Here is a 19,319-nt window from a genome sequence, read left to right as displayed (position 1 = left end):
ATAATAATAATAATAATAATAGCTACAGAACACATTATATTGGATCAAGCATGGCAAGTAAATCCCATTCATGTACCATTGCTAAGAGATACATTGAGAGTCATTCAAAGCCATCCATATGCCATGCACATGGACTGGCAACACCTCTAATGGCATAGAAAGATGAGGAAGGATGATGCGGCTACGCCCACTCAAGTCCTTCCTGAATTCCCCTGTCACACGCACTCCATTGATCACACACGCGCGCGCGCGCACACACACACACACACACACACACACACACACACACAGCAAAACAAGTGGAGCTTTTCCTACTGACTTTACATCTTGATAGAATAGCAGGTGATGAGAACTGTATTCCTATAAAATCTAAAGACGTCTCCTGGTACATGCATCACCATGTGTTAGGATTAGAGCAGGAATAAACAAATACAATGAATATAGTGATGAAAGGAAACAGATCATGGTGTCTTTGAAGGTGATCCTGCCTGTGACATCTGCCTGCAAAGCTGGGAATCTAGATAAACCCAGTAAGAACTAACAACACAAAGACAAGAAACCTTCAAGAAGTTAGTTTACATGAAAGGACACAGCCAAGGAGGGCTGAGGGCTGGCTTTCCAATCATCTTACTTTCTCTCTCTGGCACAGAGTGCTTTGATGACAACGCTTCCAGTCCTGTAACTGATATGCTATAGAACATCTTCCTAATTCTCAGTTTACACTTCTACAAAATGGGGAAGTAATACCCCTTGTAGGTTTATTATAGGCTTACCTAAGGTAAAAGAAAAAAATCAAAGGTTTAGCATAATCTCTGGCACATAGCTCATAGTCATTTTTTTCACATTATTGACATTACACTACTCCCCTTTATTTCTATACAGAGGCTCGTCCTAAGTAGGAAAGTTGGTTTTGGCTGTGTGTTTGGGAACAGAATTACACAGAGCTTCACAAGGAAGTTTTTGATCATTTAATTACGCTGAAATTATTATCAATTCCCTTGGCAAACACAAGAGTGGCCACTACCCCCACCAAAAATAACAAAGCAAAATAAACCACAAGATCAAATCAGAAATAACCTGATTTTCTGATTCTTCTTACATTTTCTGATTTGTTCTCACAGGGCACAGAGACAGGCAGTGGATAGTTAATGTGAATATGCCATTGTTGTCCACAAAAGTTATACTTTTATTTCTTTATTGACAAATAGTTGCTTTTGTTCTTTTCTTGGGGAGAGGGGTATGGCATGAGTTGTTTAGGAGTTATTCAGTATCATCCAATGGCCAATAAACAGGTGCAATAGCATCTTTGAGGTTTGTGATCTTGGAGGGAAAATAACTAAGTTTTTCTGTTTCAATATCTTCATTTGTAAAATAGGAGAGTTTGCTCCCTAATGGTGCTTTGCACATCCAGGCACACATCTAGTGCTTCACAAAGGTTGGCTTTGAGAATATGGGGGAGGAGTCAGAAATGAAGGACAATATGGGATGAGACAGGAAGGAAGTAAAGAGAGGAAAGAAGTTATGAAGTATGCTTGCCTTAGCACTGCAAGCCATTTTGCACAGGTGCCTGGGACCATGGCTGTCTGGATTCCTGGGGAGGTGACTCAGGACTTCTTAAGGGCTGTGTTTCTAGAAAGGAATGGCAGCATCACCATTTCTCCTTAGGGAAGAGGCAATAGTAAAGGCTAGCTCCTTACTCTGAATTCTAGGAATGCATGCCTCACTATTAGGAGAGGAAAAGTAGAGATGAACTGTGACGTTGTCTCCACGTTGCCAAGGATGTACAATTGACACAGCTGTGCAGGGACCATTGGCTGACTCTGACTCTACAAAGGAAATGCTTTTTCCAGGTTTTAAAAAACAAACACATGTCCCCAGCTAACCTTTTTAGAGCTCTTTAGGGATTATCTGGACAGAGTGACACACTTTCTGATGAATACAGCTTTCATAAAGCTACTAAAATCTCGAGTATTTCCCTGGAAGGGAATGTGTTTAATGAAGCAAAACAGCAGATACGCTCCTCCAACGTTTTTAGTGAAGCCCATACAGAAAATCAAATACAAATATCTGAAGAAAGTAACCGAACCCTCAAAGAAAAGCAACAGAAAAGTCTTCAGAAGGCTGAAATTACCAAATTTTTACTAGATATAATAAAATACTCTCCCATTTAAGGGCACCCTTTGACAATGGCAAGGTTTGATTTGAGATTAAAGGAGGGATTATCTGTCATGAAGATCAATACTAGAAACGTTTGTGGGATTTTTTTTGGTAAGTAAATTAACATTTCTTGAAGTACACCTTGATGGTCATGTGACTATGGAAACCTGAAGGAGTCTGTAAACTCCAAAATAAAGTGAACCCACCTACAACGTAATCTAGAGTATATTCTCCTTAAGAAACAAAGGGAATTTTTTTCTCGTTCTTCTGAAGATTTTTTAAATGTGTATATAGAAAACATGATAAGAAAAAATGAGATGAGGGCTGGGAAATGAAGGGCAACATTAAAAAATCCCATTTCTTTTTGAGGTTGATTTAGCAATAAAAAGTTATTTAATAAGTAGAATATTTGTATAAGGACTGGCTGCTACCAATGTATAAGTTGAACATTTATTAGATCCAGAGTGAATCACACTGTGGACCATGCGCTGGTAACAAATCTTCAAATCCCTACAGTGGTGGAAGGGCTATGATCAGAGTTGAAGACAGATCCTGAAGACAGAAGTCAGTTTTGAAAAGTGTGTGTTATTCTCCCACCTACTAAAATTTCACACTTTTTTAATTCTTAAAAATTAACACTTTTTAAGCTGGTTACCAATGGCTCATGCCTGCAATCTTAGCTACTTAGAAGGCTGAAATGTAACGATCAGAGTTCACAGCCAGCATGAGTAGAAAAGCCTATGAAATCAGTCAACCAGCAAAACACCCAAAGTAAAACCATGGCTCAAGTGGTAGGACAAATGACATGACATCGATCAAGATACATTGCAATCATAAACGGATGTGGGATAGACTGCATGTGTAACTATTAAGGATAATAATAATTTTTAATTATCTTACTTTTTCACATAGCTGGGATAATAAGTGCATGCCACTACACCTAGCTATATATTTTTTTTGCCAGTCCTGGGCTTGAGCTCAGGGCCTGAGCACAGTCCATGGACTTTCTCAAAGCTAGAGCTCTACCACTTGAGCCTTGGCACCATTTCAGGCTTTTTTCTATGTATGTGGTACCGAGGGATCCAACCCGGGTCTTCATGCATACAAGGAAAGCACTCTACCACTAGGCCAAACTCCCGGCCACCTAGCTATATTTTTAAGTATGAGTTTTCCTATAAAATGATCAGTCCATACAATTTCTTTATTCTGAAGGATCAGAAATTCTCAGATACTTTTGTCTTCAGATTTTAAACTACAGAAGAGACTTAATAAATTACTTATTTCTTTTGGGATCAATATGTATTGACTTGAAAGGCAAGAAGAAGCAAGCCAACGCTGATACTAATGCTTGGCTTTAATTTCAATGTGAAGATGAAATTGTCTTTAGAAAATAATTTTACTTCTTGTCCTCCATATCCTTCTCCCTGACAATTAAAAGGTTTGAACTTGAGTTACTAAGCATCTTGCTCAAAAGACAAATTTTTCTTCAAGTAATGGGCTCTTTTTTTTTTCAAACTTTGGTGATTTCTCATATTTCAGTGACCTAGCTCAGGTTTATTCAAGCTTTTAATACGCTCCAAATTCATAATGAATTCTCAGAAACCTCTGATCTAGTTCTCAAATAAAGAAGATCTTACCTCTCTGAGGATGAAGAATGGACACAAAGCCAAAATGCTTAATGTTGTCCTTGACATGTTGATAACTAGCAGGGCATTTTGAAGAAGAATAGACACTCTTTTCAGAGCATGTCATTCCTTCAGAAGGGTCACAAATTAGTGGTATCAAACATGAATGGAGAATTTTTTCTGGGGAGTTATGTGATCAAAAGGGAATAGAAGTCAGGTGCCAGTCACTCACACCTGTAATCATAGCTACTCAGAAAGCTCAGCTCTGAGGATCACTGTTCAAAACTTGCCCATGCAGGAAAGTCTGCGAGCCTCTTATCTACAGTTAACCACCAAAAAGCCAGAAAAGGAGCTTTAGGGCAAATGATAGAGAATTAACTTTGAGCAAAATTCTGTAGACAGTACTTGGGCCCTGAGTTCAAGCTCCAGGACCAGCACACAGAGAGAGAGAGAAAAAGAAACAAGACCTGGTTAAACATGACAGCCTCTTGTCATACCTACCTAACTCCCACGAGAGAGTGATAGTAAGGTGGTAAGGGGAAGAGTGAAAGTAATAAAACCCGTTCCCTGTGGAAAGTGCTGAGCCACAGGACCTGCAGCTGATTGATGCTGGTGCTGAGAATTAAACCAGGGAGTTTCTGTGTATCTTCTCAAGTATTAAAACACAGCAATTTAATTGTGAGGGAAGCCTAAATTTAATCAGCAAGTCCTCCCTTCTCTAGAAGAGGGAGGACTAATAAAGCTTGATCTCTTCACATATACCTTTCAAAAAAAAAGGTAGGCAAACACTGCTCTCTCTTTTTTTTTTTTTTTTTTGCCCATTGGTCCAATCTACAATGGGGGTGTGGTAGAACTATTTGGAGAAAAGAGAGGAGAAACATAAAAAGTGAAGAGTATGTTTGACGCAGGAGACAGGTGGAAGCAATTTCTGGTGACCAGTCCCCACAACAGTAATTTATCACCACAGGAAAATGTTGGGAGTTAATCACAAGACTGTGACGTAGCAGCTAGGAGCACCAGACTCAGCACAAAGTGCATACTTAGAAAATGAAAATCAGGAGAACGCACGTTTGAAATATACTGCCAAAAAGAGAGAAGAGGGCTGAGAATGTGCCTTAGTAGCAGAGCGCTTGCCTAGCATGCATGAAGCCCTGGGTTCCATTCCTCAGTACCACATAAGCAAAATAGGCTGGAAGTGGCATTGTGGCTCAAGTGGTAGAGTATTATCCCTGAGCGCAGAGAAGCTCAGGGACAGAGTCCAAGCTCTGAGTTCAAGCCCTAGGACCAGCAAAAAGAAACAAAGAAAGGGAGGAAGGGAGGGAGTTATGGAGGGAGGGAGGGAAAAGAGAGAGAAAAGAGCCATCAGGGTCAAAATCACAACCCTGAGCCTGTTCCCTATGAACGGTGAGTGGATGCCACGTATTTTCTTCCCCACTCAACCTGCTGGAAGACAACTATGTCCCAGGGCACTGTGTTACGAACAGCAGACAAATGCTGACACTTTGTTTTGAGTCTCCGCATGGGCTGTCATGAAAAACGAGGGCAACACAAGGTGTGCAGGCTCTAGTCCATGAATGTTAGTGCTGCAGAAAAGCTCTATGATCCTGCCAACTGTAATTCAGTAAGGACTCGAGGTCTGACTTGATTCACCTTGCTGCCTTTCTCCCAGAAATTTTCTTTTTTTACCCCATGCTTGATGACTGAATCACATCTGTCTGTTCCATATTTTCTTTGATCCATTGACTGTGAGCAATCGCTCACAAGCAACCTCTACTTTTAAACATGTTCGTTGAGTGTTTTTAAAGTGTTCTTAAGGTGTTTACTCAAAAGATTAAACAATTAGAAGAGAGCAATCAAACAGCTCAGTCAGGCAGATCTCACACTTGTTCAAACTCTGAGTGAGGTTGGAATAACAATTACAAGAACTGAACCTGGGCTCTTTGTGGAAAAGAAGGAAGGACTGAAGATGAAATTACAAGGGAGAAAAGAAAACTATGATTAAAATAAAAATCTCTTCATTGAAATATATAAACAACATAAATTACTCCCATAAAAATGGCAATTCTGGGCCGGGAGTTTGGCCTAGTGGTTAAAGTGCTTACCTAGCATGCATGAAGACCCGGGTTCGATTCCTTGGTACCACATACATAGAAAAAAGCCGGAAGTGGTGCTGAGGCTCAAGTGGTAGAGCTCTAGCCTTGAGAAAGTCCAAGGACATTGCTCAAGCCCAGGACTAGCAAAAAATAAATAAATAAAATAAAAATGGCAATTCTTCTTTGTTTTTGTAATGTGGATTCCAGGCAAAAGGAATCTGAACTCCTAGCTACTCAGGAGGCTGAAATCTGAGGCTCTTGATTCAATGCCAGCCCAAGCACAAAAGTCTGTGAGACTCATCTCCAATTAACCACTAGAAAACTGGAAGTAGTGCTGTGGTTCAAGTGGTAGAGTGCTAGCCTTGAGCTGAAGAGCTCAGGGACAGTGCCTAGGGCCAGAGCTCAAGACCCAGAAAAAAAAAAAGAATAGTGGACAAAGAAATGTACTCATTACCTGACTTATGAAACTGCAACCCCTTTGTATATCACCTTTATAACAATTTTTTAAAAGTTTTTTTAAATAATGGGGAACCAAAACAATAATGTGAAGTTAATCTTTGTAATAGTTTTAAGTCTTACATCCTGGGCTGTTATTTATTTCCTATATTCTTTAACTACTAGAAGGAAAACTTAAAAGTCTAGTAAGAAAACAGCTTCACTGGGGTGAGAAGTTTGGCCTAGTGGTAGAATGCTTGCCTAACATGCATGAAGACCCAGGTTCAATTCCTCGGTACTACATACATAGAAAAAAAAGAAAGAAAGAAAACAGCTTCACTGTTAACAAGTCAAGTATAACCATTCATTTCCTCAGCAGTATGCCTGAGCTAGTAATACTCTTAATATATTCTTCAACAGGACAAACTAACAAGTATACCAATTCATATTATTCCACTTTAGGAGCTTCAAAATGAAAGAAAAAGCAAAAAATAATTAGCAAAAAGTGAGTGTAATAAACATCCTGCATCTACTGACAGTTGATGGTAAAGCATGATGTGGACAGAAGATGGTTTCTTTTTTCTAATGTTGATTTGTGTTCTATGCTGATAAGAGGTTTCTACTCAATGGAAGCATTGACAACTAAAGAGTGTCAAGAGAAGACAGAAAATAACCCATCACCACTGAATCTTTTATTACTTGCTAACATATGTGCAATTCCCCTTCGTTTGTAATGAAAAAGTATACTGTACACAACAGCAAACAGGACACTAGTGACTCAGGCTTGTACTACTAGGTATTTAGTAGGCTGAGATCTGAGGATCACAGTTCAAAGACATGGAGGACAGAAAAGTCCTTGAGACTCTTATATCCAAACAACAAGCAAAAACCCAGAAGCAGAGATGTGGTTCAAGTGGAAGAGCACCAACCTTGAGTGAAAAGATGAAGCAGGAGATGGAGGCTTTGAGTTCAAGCCCCCATGTCAGCACACACACGTGTACACACAGTATACACAAAAGATCTTTGCTACAGCAATGCCCCCACAGGGAGCCTTAATGTTTTACCACTGGGATAGCAATTCCACCTGAAACTTGGTGAAATCCAGAATGCCCCTTTTGTTTCAGTCATTTCTCATGTGTTGCCGAGACTATCTGAAAAAATCAGATAAATTCTAGACAGGTTTGTTCTCTCATGAAATAAGGATAGGCAATAAGTGCCTGTTTATCACCTACAGGGACCAAGTTTACCTTAGAGAAGATCTTAGTGTGTGTGTGTGTGTGTGTGTGTGTGTGTGTGTGTGTGTGTGCGCGCGCGCTTTAAATACTAGGTGACACAGTTTTTTTTTCTTTCTTATTATATTTTATTTTTTATTGTAATTAATAAAAGGGTTACATGATATTTGCCAGATAGAAGGTGCATTAATTCACATACATTGATACCCTTTCACAGTGACACAGTTTTTAAAGACTAGGTGGCACAACCTTTTTTAACATCTTTTATGCTGATTTATAGTTCCAGCTTTTAGAAAATCAAGTAAAAAGAAGCAAACAGCGGATACAGGGGAAACTTTTCTCCCCAAGAAGAAAGGCTCTCCCCTGCTAAACGGGAGGCAGGGAGTGCCTGGTGAGTTTCCTGGCTCACCTGTCTCACTCCCCTCACACCCTCCAAAGGATTCCTGCTGCAGGGGGCCAACAGTATAACAGGCTCCAAGCCAGAACCTTCTGTCTACCCTTCCTTCAGTTGGGAGGTGTTCAACTAAGAAAAAGGCTCTCCACAAGAGGGGAGAAAAATCATCCCACCTGCGGGAACCCGGGAGCCAGGAAAGCTCTCAGTCCCGGCTCAGTCTTCCCTTTTCTTTATTATTTTTCCTGCTGAAGAGTCCTACAGAATGCGGGCCGGGCACTGCCAACGAACTCCTTTTATGGGGAGAGGATGGTTTCTTCCTGGTTTCCCCTCCCCAGTCTGGTACCTACCCACCCATCCACCCACCAGGCCCTCCTAGATCCATCCGAAGCGCTGTTTTGGGCGCACGCGTGCACGCACGAGCACACACACACACACACACACACACACACACACACAGAGCTGTCACTCCAGGGTAGGGTCCTACCCCACATGTTGCCCACTGTGGATAGAAAGTATCACTAGGAGACACAGAAAGGGGAAGGAACCGGAGAGGGGAACCAGTGTGCGCCATCGCCCCACGCAGCTCTGGACAGCATGGAGGCTCCCCGGGGTCTCCTCCACCCGACCCCGGAGAGCACCCGAGCTGCCTACCGCCGCGCCCCGAGCCACCCGCCGGTTCCCACCCGGGGCTCCGCCCAGCTCCCCCCACTCCCGCCTGCTCCGCCTCGTTCCCTGCCAGCCAATGGGAGCCCGGGCCGCGCCAGCCTGACTCCGCCTCCACCGGGGAAACTCGTGCGGGGGGGAGAAAAGTTTGTACAGAAGCAGCGCCGAGGAGCCGGAGCCCCAGCTACGAAGATGAGCAGCCCCAGGTCCGAGCCTCCGGCCGTGAGGACACTGAGCCGCCCCCAGGGCTCCGCCGACGGCCTCGGTCACCGTCACCAGTTGCGGTAGCCGAGCGTCCTGCCCGCCGCGCGTCCTGCCCGCCGCGGGGCGAAGGGCGGCCAGAGCCGGGGACCGGCGCTCCGCGCGCCACCTGCTCGCTTGGCAGCGGCACACCTGGGAGCGCCCGGGGCGGCGGCGGGCGGCGTCCGCGGGCTTCCCGCCGGAGACCGCCGGGGTGGGGACCCGGGAAGACGCCCCACTCCCGTCTGGAGTCCCGTCCCGATGTCCCCCGTGGCTCCTGGGAGTTTCTGAAAGCTCATCCCGGCTCCGGAAGATGGGCCGTCGCTGAAAGCCGGCTCGCAGCGGGTGGAAGGCTCGGCGCGCCGCCGGGGGAGCGGGGCGAGGCCGCAGGCTGGTCGGAGGAGTTCCGAGCTCGGGGTCTCCGCGTCCCCGGCGCGCCGCTCCAGGTAGGCGGGCACGGGCCCATCGGGTCCTCGTCCGCGTCTGGCCTCCCGGGGGAGTGTCGTGGACGCCGGGACGCTAAGCGAGTCGCTTTCCCCGGCTGAGATCTCACTCGCCTGCGCGAGGCAGGGAGTGGGGTCGGGCGGCCGAGGCGGGAAGGGCGGGTACGGACTTATCAATATTAATATCCGCCGGCCAAGCGGTGCCGCTGGCGGGGAAGGGGAGCCGGGGCGGGGGGAGGAAGGACTGGAGAGCCGCTGTCGGTTAAGTGGCCGCGGATTCTAACGTGGGGTGTCCGGGTCTCCTCTCACCCGTGGAGGTGCTGCTGCGAGTCTAACCCCGGCAGGTGGTCACTTCCGCACTCACCTCCCTTTGCCCTCTCGTCTGTCTGTCTGTCTGTCTGTCTGTCTGTCTGTCTGTCTGTCTGTCTCACTATCCCTAGACCGCGCGCCCTCGCCGTCATGTCCACGCCCGGGGTCAACGCGTCCGCCTCCCCCGAGCGGCTCAACAGCCCGGTGACCATCCCGGCCGTGATGTTCATCTTCGGCGTGGTGGGGAACGTAGTGGCCATCGTGGTGCTGTGCAAGTCGCGCAAGGAGCAGAAGGAGACCACGTTTTACACGCTGGTGTGCGGCCTGGCGGTCACCGACCTGCTGGGCACGCTGCTGGTCAGCCCGGTGACCATCGCCACCTACATGAAGGGCCAGTGGCCCGGCGAGCAGCCGCTGTGCGACTACAGCACCTTCATCCTCCTCTTCTTCGGCCTGTCGGGGCTCAGCATCATCTGTGCCATGAGCATCGAGCGCTACCTGGCCATCAACCACGCCTACTTCTACAGCCACTACGTGGACAAGCGGCTGGCCGGCCTCACGCTCTTCGCCGTCTACGTCTCCAACGTGCTCTTCTGCGCGCTGCCCGGCATGGGCCTGGGCCACTCGCGGCGCCAGTACCCGGGCACCTGGTGCTTCATCGACTGGACCACCAACGTGACGGCCTACGCCGCCTTCTCCTACATGTACGCCGGCTTCAGCTCCTTCCTCATCCTCGCCACCGTGCTGTGCAACGTGCTGGTGTGCGGCGCGCTGCTCCGCATGCACCGCCAGTTCATGCGCCGCACCTCCCTGGGCCTCGAGCAGCACCACGCGGCCGCCGCCGCCTTCGTGGCCTCCGCCTCCTCTGCCGCCGCCGCCACCGGCCGGGGAAACCTGGCTGCGTCCCCCGCCCTGCCGCGCAGCAGCGGCGGTGACTTCCGCCGCCGTCGGAGCTTCCGTCGCATCGCGGGCGCCGAGATCCAGATGGTCATCTTGCTCATCGCCACCTCCCTGGTGGTGCTCATCTGCTCCATTCCGCTGGTGGTGAGTGTGCTGGGGAAAAGGGGGGGAGGGGACCATCCTCCCCCTGCGCTCCTCCCGACCCCTCCATCCCTCCTCCCCCCACCCCCGGGGGTCCAAAGAGCCCCAAAGATCTTCTGCGTCTAGACATCCACCAGACGGAGCAGGTGCCCCCCCACCCTGCATCCGACTGGTTTCTTCTGTACACAACCCCCTCCCCAAAATAAGCTCTCGGGGATGGTCCCTGCCCGCCCCTTTCATCTCCTCTTCTCGGAAGGCCCCGGGCATCCTGGGTCACTGGGGCAGGGGAAATCCACCCAGGCCTTCCCGGAACGCACGAGCTGCAACACGTCCAAGGGGGGCACCTCTGTGGCCTTGGTTTTGAAGGCTGGGAGGCGTTTTCTTGGGTTACATTGCCTCTTAGCGAGGAGATCAGATGTTTTTCAGTCCAGTCTAACTCCTTCACTTGTCAGAGCAAGGGAGGTAATCCAGCAGGAGTTGGACTTATTTTCCTACTCTTAATGCCTGGGAGGGACATCTTAATCCATGCAGACTATAGTTCTTGCATGGGCTACAGCTGAGACCCAGGTTTCTTGTTCTTTCGGCAGAGCAGGAAGTTTCTTGTGGGCCGGTTCTGAGGAGGCTGAGGTGCATGGGGTATTAAATCTGAATTCTCAGCAACCGGAAGGAAGGTTCAGTAGGTTTCTAAAGAAACCGAGGTGGAGAGTCCAAGTCCTGTGGTGTGTAGACCCTAAAAGTGTTTCCAGCTCCAAGCCCTGCTCCTGTATGTCTCCTTCTGCAATCCTACTCCTCTGTATGGCTTCATACACTTCTCATCTGATCCTTCATTCAGTGTCAGCCGGAGTTTTGGCATACTTTATGTTAAGGATAACACCCTCTTTAAAATTGCCATTGAGTGTGCTAAAATATTAGGAACAGAAAAGTTCAAACCCCAGCTAGTTTTCCACTTTTCCTGTCATTATTAAAATGCGCCCCCCCCAAAAAAAAAACAGAATGGAAGAACTCAAGTTTTTAGAATTTATCTTGAAAGCTTACTAGTTTATAATTTTCCATTTCTCAAAACAGTACATGTCTGGGAACATTAAACTACCAATTGAGGATTCAATAAAATACCAACCTAATAAGTATCATGGACTCTTATTTTCTTTCTTAATACTGTCCAAGGATCTTTGATGTAAAAATATTCTATCTCTGATGAAAGTGATGGTACATGGAAGAACTTAGCAATGGCAGAGCGCCAGTTTACAGTAGCTTCTTGCCAATTTGTATAAACAGAAGTAAATATAATTAGCCAGAGGAGCCTTTAAGCCATTCCAGGACCCAATGCAGTTCGCAGAGTTAAGTCACACTCAGACCACATAAATATATTGTACTGTCTATAAGTGTAATTTACTTGGTGTTGTTACACAGTGAGATTTGAGAGTGAGGGGAAAAAAGCCCTCTGGGCTCTGTGTTAGATTTTGCAGAACAGTGAAATGACAAACTGAGTGGTTGTTATTTTCAGAACGTTCGCTTGAAGGAACTGAGGACTTAGAGCCAAGAGGCTAGCAGCATGCACATAAGTTTCTGAGGGCTTTGGTTCCTACAAAGCTACCAACAAAATGTTCTCCTTTAGCATCTGGGGTTCTTTTAGCATCTCTTGACTGAAGTAGACATAGCCTGAAGGTGGGGGGGGTGGGCATTTGTGACAGTCTCCAACATTATTTGACTGTCTAGTGGCAATAAATTGTTGCAGTTCTATTTACCATTTGCCAATCAGCATGTTTATTAACAAAAATACCCTGAAGAATGTTAGTAACATGGTAAATGTTATGTAATCTCAACCTGAATAACTGACCATTTGTATTTTGAGAGAAGTAAAAAAATTCATAGAAATAGGAGTAGCTTCAGTAGCTTCAGTTTTGAGCCTTTAGTTGGGGCTACTAAAATCTAATTTCAAAACCACTTTAAATGTAAATTAGTGGTAAGCAATGGTGCATTACCCTGCCCACCCACACACCCACAATTCAGCAATTACGGAAAGAGTCAAAAGGGAAACTTATTCACAGTTGTCATCTTCGTTGGCTTACTTTTATAACTTTGTTTTTTATTCACCCCCACATACACTTTGAATATTTCTCACATTCAAAGTTCTATTTAAAATGAAAGTTGTGCCTGTTTTAAATTCCATGGAACCCACTCAAGAGATCCCATTTGAGGGAATTCAGAATCTTTCACTCATTTTAAATAATTTGAAAAGTTGATGAGTCCCCCAGGTATAGTTTCCTTGGGATTTCAGAAAGCTTGACACAATGTAGAAAAAAAGCAAGCAACAACAGAAAAACAGTCGAGTTTTTGTGCACTTCCTCTAGAGAAGAGGCTTTTTAAGTGACTCTTGAAGATGATTGATATTGAGTTTATAATAAAAAATAAAACTTAATTTGTCCCCCAAATATAGACTTCATACATCGAGCTGAGATTGGAATGGGAATTTCAGAATGGTTGTGGAATCAATTATGAATAAAAGAAATACCTTTCAACCTACAAAACTCTGAAGTGAGTCATAATCAATGAACAGAGATGGCAATGACTAGAGGATCTATAAACACTATTCAACAGTTAAGGGGAAGTGGATCTTGTCATTTTGGCCCACTTTTCTATTTGTGGCTGGTGTCAGGAAATTTTTTTTAAAACAGAGCAGAAGCTGAAGGGATGGATGCATAAGCTTAAGAGAAAAGATATTGCATTCTTTAGGAATATCTGAGCAAGACAATCTCTTAAGGCTCTGGAATGAAATGCTGTAGTTCAATTTCTGGTGTACAATTTTATAATTACAATACTACTGCTCACATAAGAATTATAACCAGACCTTTTGTCTCTGGACTGAACTGTTATTTGTTATGATCCAGAAAGTGATGCTGCCATGCACAGTCAAGGCAAGGCTATATCTGTTACTACCTTGTTTCTTTTCTTTGAACTAACAATATTTTCTTTTAGAAGTGGGATGGCTAATTTGCTTTATTTTCTACCTTGGTCAAGTAAAATTTAAACCTTTAAGAAAACAACTTCCAGGAGGTGTTTATTGGGTTGATCAGCACACTTAATCAGCAAACGCTTAGAGAAGCAGGTGAGAACTATTGATGGGTATGTTTGTGGAGGGCAAACTGGAAGTGGGGCTATTAAAAATGGATTCCATGGCACATGAGTGGAAATCACATCAATGGATAAAAGTAATGCAGTAAGTTTGAGAACAACTACAGCAGAATCAAAAGGATTTGAGTATTTTGTTATTAATTTAATTAAGTTAAGAAATGACAATTCCTTGAAGCAGTGTTTTTAGTTATAATATGAAATTCTAGCCCAAATAGTGGCACCTTTAAAGACTAAAGAGTAACATAAATCACAACCAATATCTCACTGGAGTCTTGAAAAACTCCAGAAAGGAAGTAGATCAGTGTTTTCATCCTGTTTGTACCTCACTTTCCCTAGCTTCGCATGAAAAAATGTATTAAGCACAACTTAATAGGTGTCTGTGGATGAAATCTAAGTCCTATGTTCTTCTCACTGTCCTTTGTTGATTTTTTCAAGCCTTGGTTTTATTGAATGTCTACTAATAAGTCTTACTTTCCTCTAGATTTTTTCTAATAGAATACTGAAGTTGTAAGGTTAAAACCCAATTTCAGACATAAATATGCAATGTAGACATTTACTGACAGTTTAATGAACTTGTGGCCAGATAGATACCCAGTAGGAACAAGGGACTAAGCCCAGCTCAAGCCCAGGACCTTTTCCACTACCCTTTAAGAAGAGAAATGTAATGCTGAGGACTCGCAGTACCAGCTGTGTCAATTATGGACTCTTCACAAAGTGGTGAGATAACTGGGTATGCCCAGATAATTCCTTGGAGAAGAGGGGTAGCATTAAAGCACAAATCTAGCTACAGAAGTATTGCAAATGTTTTAGAAATGAAAGAAGGAAAGAAGTTTGGCCTTATCAGTATTTCAACATTCTTTTATTTTTTTCAATCAGTGTTCCATGCAAACAGGTTCATATATAAACATGAAGCTTGTGTTTTAATACCATGTCATTAGCCATATTTTAAAGGTATCCCTTATCTGGAGTTTTAAACTATTAGTATATTCTCCAGTTGTCAAGTTTTCCTATATAGATCACAAGAAAAGCTGTGAGAGAAAATGCGCATGATCCTTTCCAGCAATTTTGCTGAGCACTAGAAGAATGTGTGCAGAACATGAACAGACTTTGAGTAGCAGTTTGCTTAATTACAGCACTTAGGTATTTGCCTCTACATCCTGTACTTCCCTTGTAACTTTCATGTCATTTCACTTTCTTGTAAATTTGTCAAATCCTCTCCAGATTATGGTCCAGGATTCTTGAGTCTCAACTTCTAATTATTGTCAAGAACTTTAGAATATTGACAAGAAATCACATGTTTATTTCTGTAGCTAATACCAAAAAAGAAGTAAGACTCACTTCCAACTATAAGAAAGTAGAAGTATTGTTTATATTCAGTGAATGTTTTAGGATATTTTCCCCTCTGACTCAGAGGGTTTATTTTTTAATTAGCAGCCCACTCTTCCAAACTGAAAGCTGCCTGAACTTGTTTATTTGTGTAACATATAGAGCCTGTTAGACAAGAGATCCCATGTGACATTGAAGTGCTGTGCATATTTTCATTTCCAAACTTATCTGAGACTCTGTCTCTTTAAGGAGAGGAAATCAACTCGCCTTTTTAAAGTGATGCAGAATCTGCTATATTTATTCAGGAATTACAAAATGCATGATTTTTAATTAATTTTTGTCTTTAACTTTCTCTATTTGAAATCAACCTCCAACAGAGAAGACAGCACAAATCAAACCTCACTCACTGATTCTTTTCAAGTAATCCCAATTTTGGACAAGGTTCTTGCCTATATTTAGAATTTGGGGGCTTATATTTATCCTTCTGTTATCTCATGAACTCCCCTTTGCTAAAACACACGAAATTATCAGGCTTGGTGTTTTGTATTAATTGTAAGATACCTCCTCTGTTGAATACTAATCTACAGCTTTTTTGTTACATCTTTCTTTCATTCCCTTCTGTAGTAGTCAGAATTAATTACAATTATGGATGGAAGGATGAATAGGGTCATTCCTTCCTGACTCTCATCACCTTTGATTACAAAATCCCATTAACTTTTTGCAACAACTCTGACTTTCTAAAAAGTCATAGAAATTTAAAAATTGCATGTGAACTCCTTATATGTTCCCTTAGATAGCAGAACATTGTATTCTAGTTTAACTGTTCAGAAAATGTTCTCCCTTCAGTAATAATCAGTGTTCCTTTGACAGTAGGGTAGAGAACTAGCTAGAAACAATTAAAAACCTCACAGGTGTAAACTGTGCGGATTCCAGTCTGAGCCCTGGAAATGGCTGTTGAAAGGGTATCCTAGTGAATTGCTAGGTGGAACAACACTGCCACCTACAGGCCTTACATCTCTAGTTGACACAAATTCTGCTGTAAGACCTGACACTAACATTCATTTTGCCCATCGGAACATAACACGGCCAATGACTTTTGCAGATTAATTAAAATTATTTCTCTAAAATATTTTTATTTTTTTCTTTTATATAAATTGCTATGTGTTTTTCTAAAATATTTCTATCCTTTCCTGGTGATTCATAAATATGATTCATTAGTTATTACACTCTATGGTAAAGCAATAAGGTTCTCAGGTCTTGTTAAGTTAGAAATGTTTGATTCTAATCTATAGATTCAAGGTCCAGCCATGCTGTTGTGAGTTGATTTTTCTCCTCTAATGGCTGTGAGATTTGCTTATTTCTAATACCTAAAATAATTACCAAATGCAATCACTAGACAAGTGACATTGATCTCAAAACTACCTATTATACAAATTCCAGGTTCAACCTTTACATAAGTAATCCTATTGTAGTTACAAGGTCTAGGTAAAATAGAGTGAGAGGTAAGAATAAATCCCATGTATTAACACATGCCTTTTGTGCTAAGGAATAAAATTCCCATCTTCCATTAGGTTTACACCAGTCCAATCTCTTTTCAATGGACAATGGTGTAGCACTTCACACATCTGTGATTTTGCACATGGAACTCTCTGCAAAGTATTATTTTCTTCCTCCTCAGTTTAACAATTCTCAGCCATCAAACCTGCGTGCTGCTGTCTCTCCTCTAGAAACTATCTTCTAATACCCTATATTTCTAGATAAGTTCCCACCCACTCCATTTCCTGTGTGTACCTTTCCTACATCGTTTCAGCACTAACAGTCAGTTAACTGATATTCTTGTCATCTGGTCTATATATATGTATTACTCTGTCTTCATCAACTATGTGGCATCCCTTTGCCAGGTACCAGTAGCTCATGTCTATAATCCCAGCTTCTCAAGAGGCCCAGGATCAATGTTGAAGCCAGCCCAGGCAGGAAAGTCCATCAGATTCTTATCACCAAAAAGCCAGAACTGGAGGGGTAGTTCAAGTGGTAGAGCACCATGCATGAGGGAAAAGGCTAAATTAAGCAAGAACACCAGGCCTTGAGCTCAAACCCCAGTATTGCACCCCCTCAAAAAAAGCAGTATATAACATCTAGTAGAATAATTCTTCTCCCCAGAGCCTACTATCATGTCTATAACACAGTGAGGTGATTATGAGTAATAAATAAAACACATAAAAGAATGTGAATAAATACAAGATTATGATCAAGACCAAACTAAAACTTGAAAATAGCAAGCAGGTTGCTTGGGTATCCTGTATGTACTGGCACATACAGCTGACAGACACATTTCTTGCCTTAATAGCTCAAAGAGCAATAAAATGAGCTGTCATTCTAACTGTTCTATTAACTGTGCTCTTTGGACACTTGGCTATTGCTTGGCCAAAAAGCTATACAAACACAAAGAAAGTTCTGAGTGGACGTTCAGGCTGGATTTATTGAATGACACCTGAACTTTGTCTTGAATGATTCAGAAAGGAGCCACTGGAACATAATCAGACATTTTAGAAATAATCTTCTAGTGGCTGTTTGGAGAAAGGATCAGCAAGAAGACACTCAGGTGAGAAGTACAGTTTGGTGACTAAAGTCCTATTATCTTCAAGAGAGGAATGTAGCCAGAGAAAAGGGGTTGGAGAAGAGTCTGGGATAAAGGAACAATTGTTGACACAAGATAATTACTATGCATGGGTGAAAGAAAAAAAATAGGAGAGCCACAGAAAAAAGCTGAAAGCACTTACCATGTTCTAGTGGTTCTAGATGAGAGGAGATTCTGTTGTTGGTTCCACAGTTCACAGCAGCCAGGCACCAGTGGCTCAGGCCTCTACTCCTCACTCCTGGGGAGGCTGAGATCCAAGGATCTCGGATTGAAGCCAGCTGGGGCAGAAAAGTTCCAGAGAAACTCTTACTTCCACTTAACCACTCAAAAACCAGATGTGGCTCTGTGGCTCAAGTAGTAGAGCACTAGCCTTGAAAGATCCAGGGGTAGCACTTAGGGCCCTGAGTTCAAGCCCCATGACCAACAATAACAACAATTTACAGCCTATCCTCTCCATTGTAAAGGAATTGACATACATACAATACATATATGTGTGTATATGTATATGCATAACTGTATACACATACACATATATACATGTGTGTATGCAAAGGTTTCTTGCGTAAACTATAGTTCGTGCTGCTGAACGTTCCTTAACGCCTCCGGCACCGTTTGAGTGGTGAGATCTGACCGCCTGTGGCATGCCTTCCTGCAGGTGCGCGTGTTCATCAATCAGCTGTATCAGCCTGACGTGGTGCGCGACATCAGCAAAAACCCGGATCTGCAGGCCATCCGCATCGCCTCGGTGAACCCCATCCTGGACCCCTGGATATACATCCTGCTGCGGAAGACAGTGCTCTGCCGGGCCATCGAGAAGATCAAGTGCCTCTTCTGCCGCATGGGCGGCGGGTCGCGCGGGGACACTTCGGGCCAGCGCTGCTCCGAGAGCCGAAGGACTTCCTCGGCCCTGTCCAGCCACTCGCGCTCCTTCCTGGCGCGCGAGCTGAAGGAGCTGAGCAGCACCTCGCAGACGCTCCTCTACCTGCCTGAGCCCGGGGACCACGCCCTGGGAGGTCCAAGCCTGCTTCCCGGAGCACCGGGCCTGGCCCACGCCCACAGCACCTCGCTGAGGACCTTGAGGGTGTCCGAGACCTCCGACTCCTCCCAGGGCCCCGACGCCTCCGAGAGCATCCTGCTGGTGGATGAGGCGGGCAGGCTAGGCCCACAGGGGCCCGGCCCAAAGGCTAGCGCCCTCCAGGTCACCTTTCCTCGAGAAGCACTGAACTTGTCTGAAAAATGTATATAGTGAGGACAGGGGGAAAACGCCATGGGACAGGGGATGGGGGTGGGGGGGGCGCAGTCACAGCTGTATGGCTGTGGTCACCAGTGTTTCCACTGACTGGGAGGACAGGAAGAAGGCAGGTTCTTCATGACACCCCAAGAACTTCTAGTTGACACCCAGCACCAGACTCTACGCCAGTAACACGAAGGCTGACTCAAGTGTCTCACTAAAGCATGAAATGTGAATTTTTATCATTGTAAATATGGTTTAAGGTATTTAAAGTATGTTCTTCTCTGTGAGAAGGTTTATTGTTAATACAAGGTATAATTAAATGATAACCCCTTTTCTTGTCAGTGTAACCAGCTACAG

General features: G+C 44.0%; 1 protein-coding gene across 1 annotated transcript; it reads left to right on the top strand.

Annotated features, from left to right (window-relative positions):
• Window positions 1–9,200: 9,200 nt before the first annotated feature.
• Ptger4 (prostaglandin E receptor 4) lies at window positions 9,201–18,994 on the top strand. The gene is made up of 3 exons (XM_090331164.1): window positions 9,201–9,285; window positions 9,723–10,635; window positions 18,384–18,994. The coding sequence occupies exons 2-3, from the start codon at window positions 9,742–9,744 to the stop codon at window positions 18,972–18,974; spliced, it is 1,485 nt and encodes a 494-aa protein (XP_090187290.1). The 5' UTR covers window positions 9,201–9,285; window positions 9,723–9,741; the 3' UTR covers window positions 18,975–18,994.
• The last annotated feature ends 325 nt before the right edge of the window (window positions 18,995–19,319 follow it).

Source organism: Megascapheus bottae, chromosome 4 (assembly GCF_031878675.1).
Source record: "Megascapheus bottae isolate mThoBot1 chromosome 4, mThoBot2.hap1, whole genome shotgun sequence".
NCBI lineage: Eukaryota > Metazoa > Chordata > Mammalia > Rodentia > Geomyidae > Megascapheus > Megascapheus bottae.
This window is presented reverse-complemented; position numbering and strand designations above follow the sequence as displayed.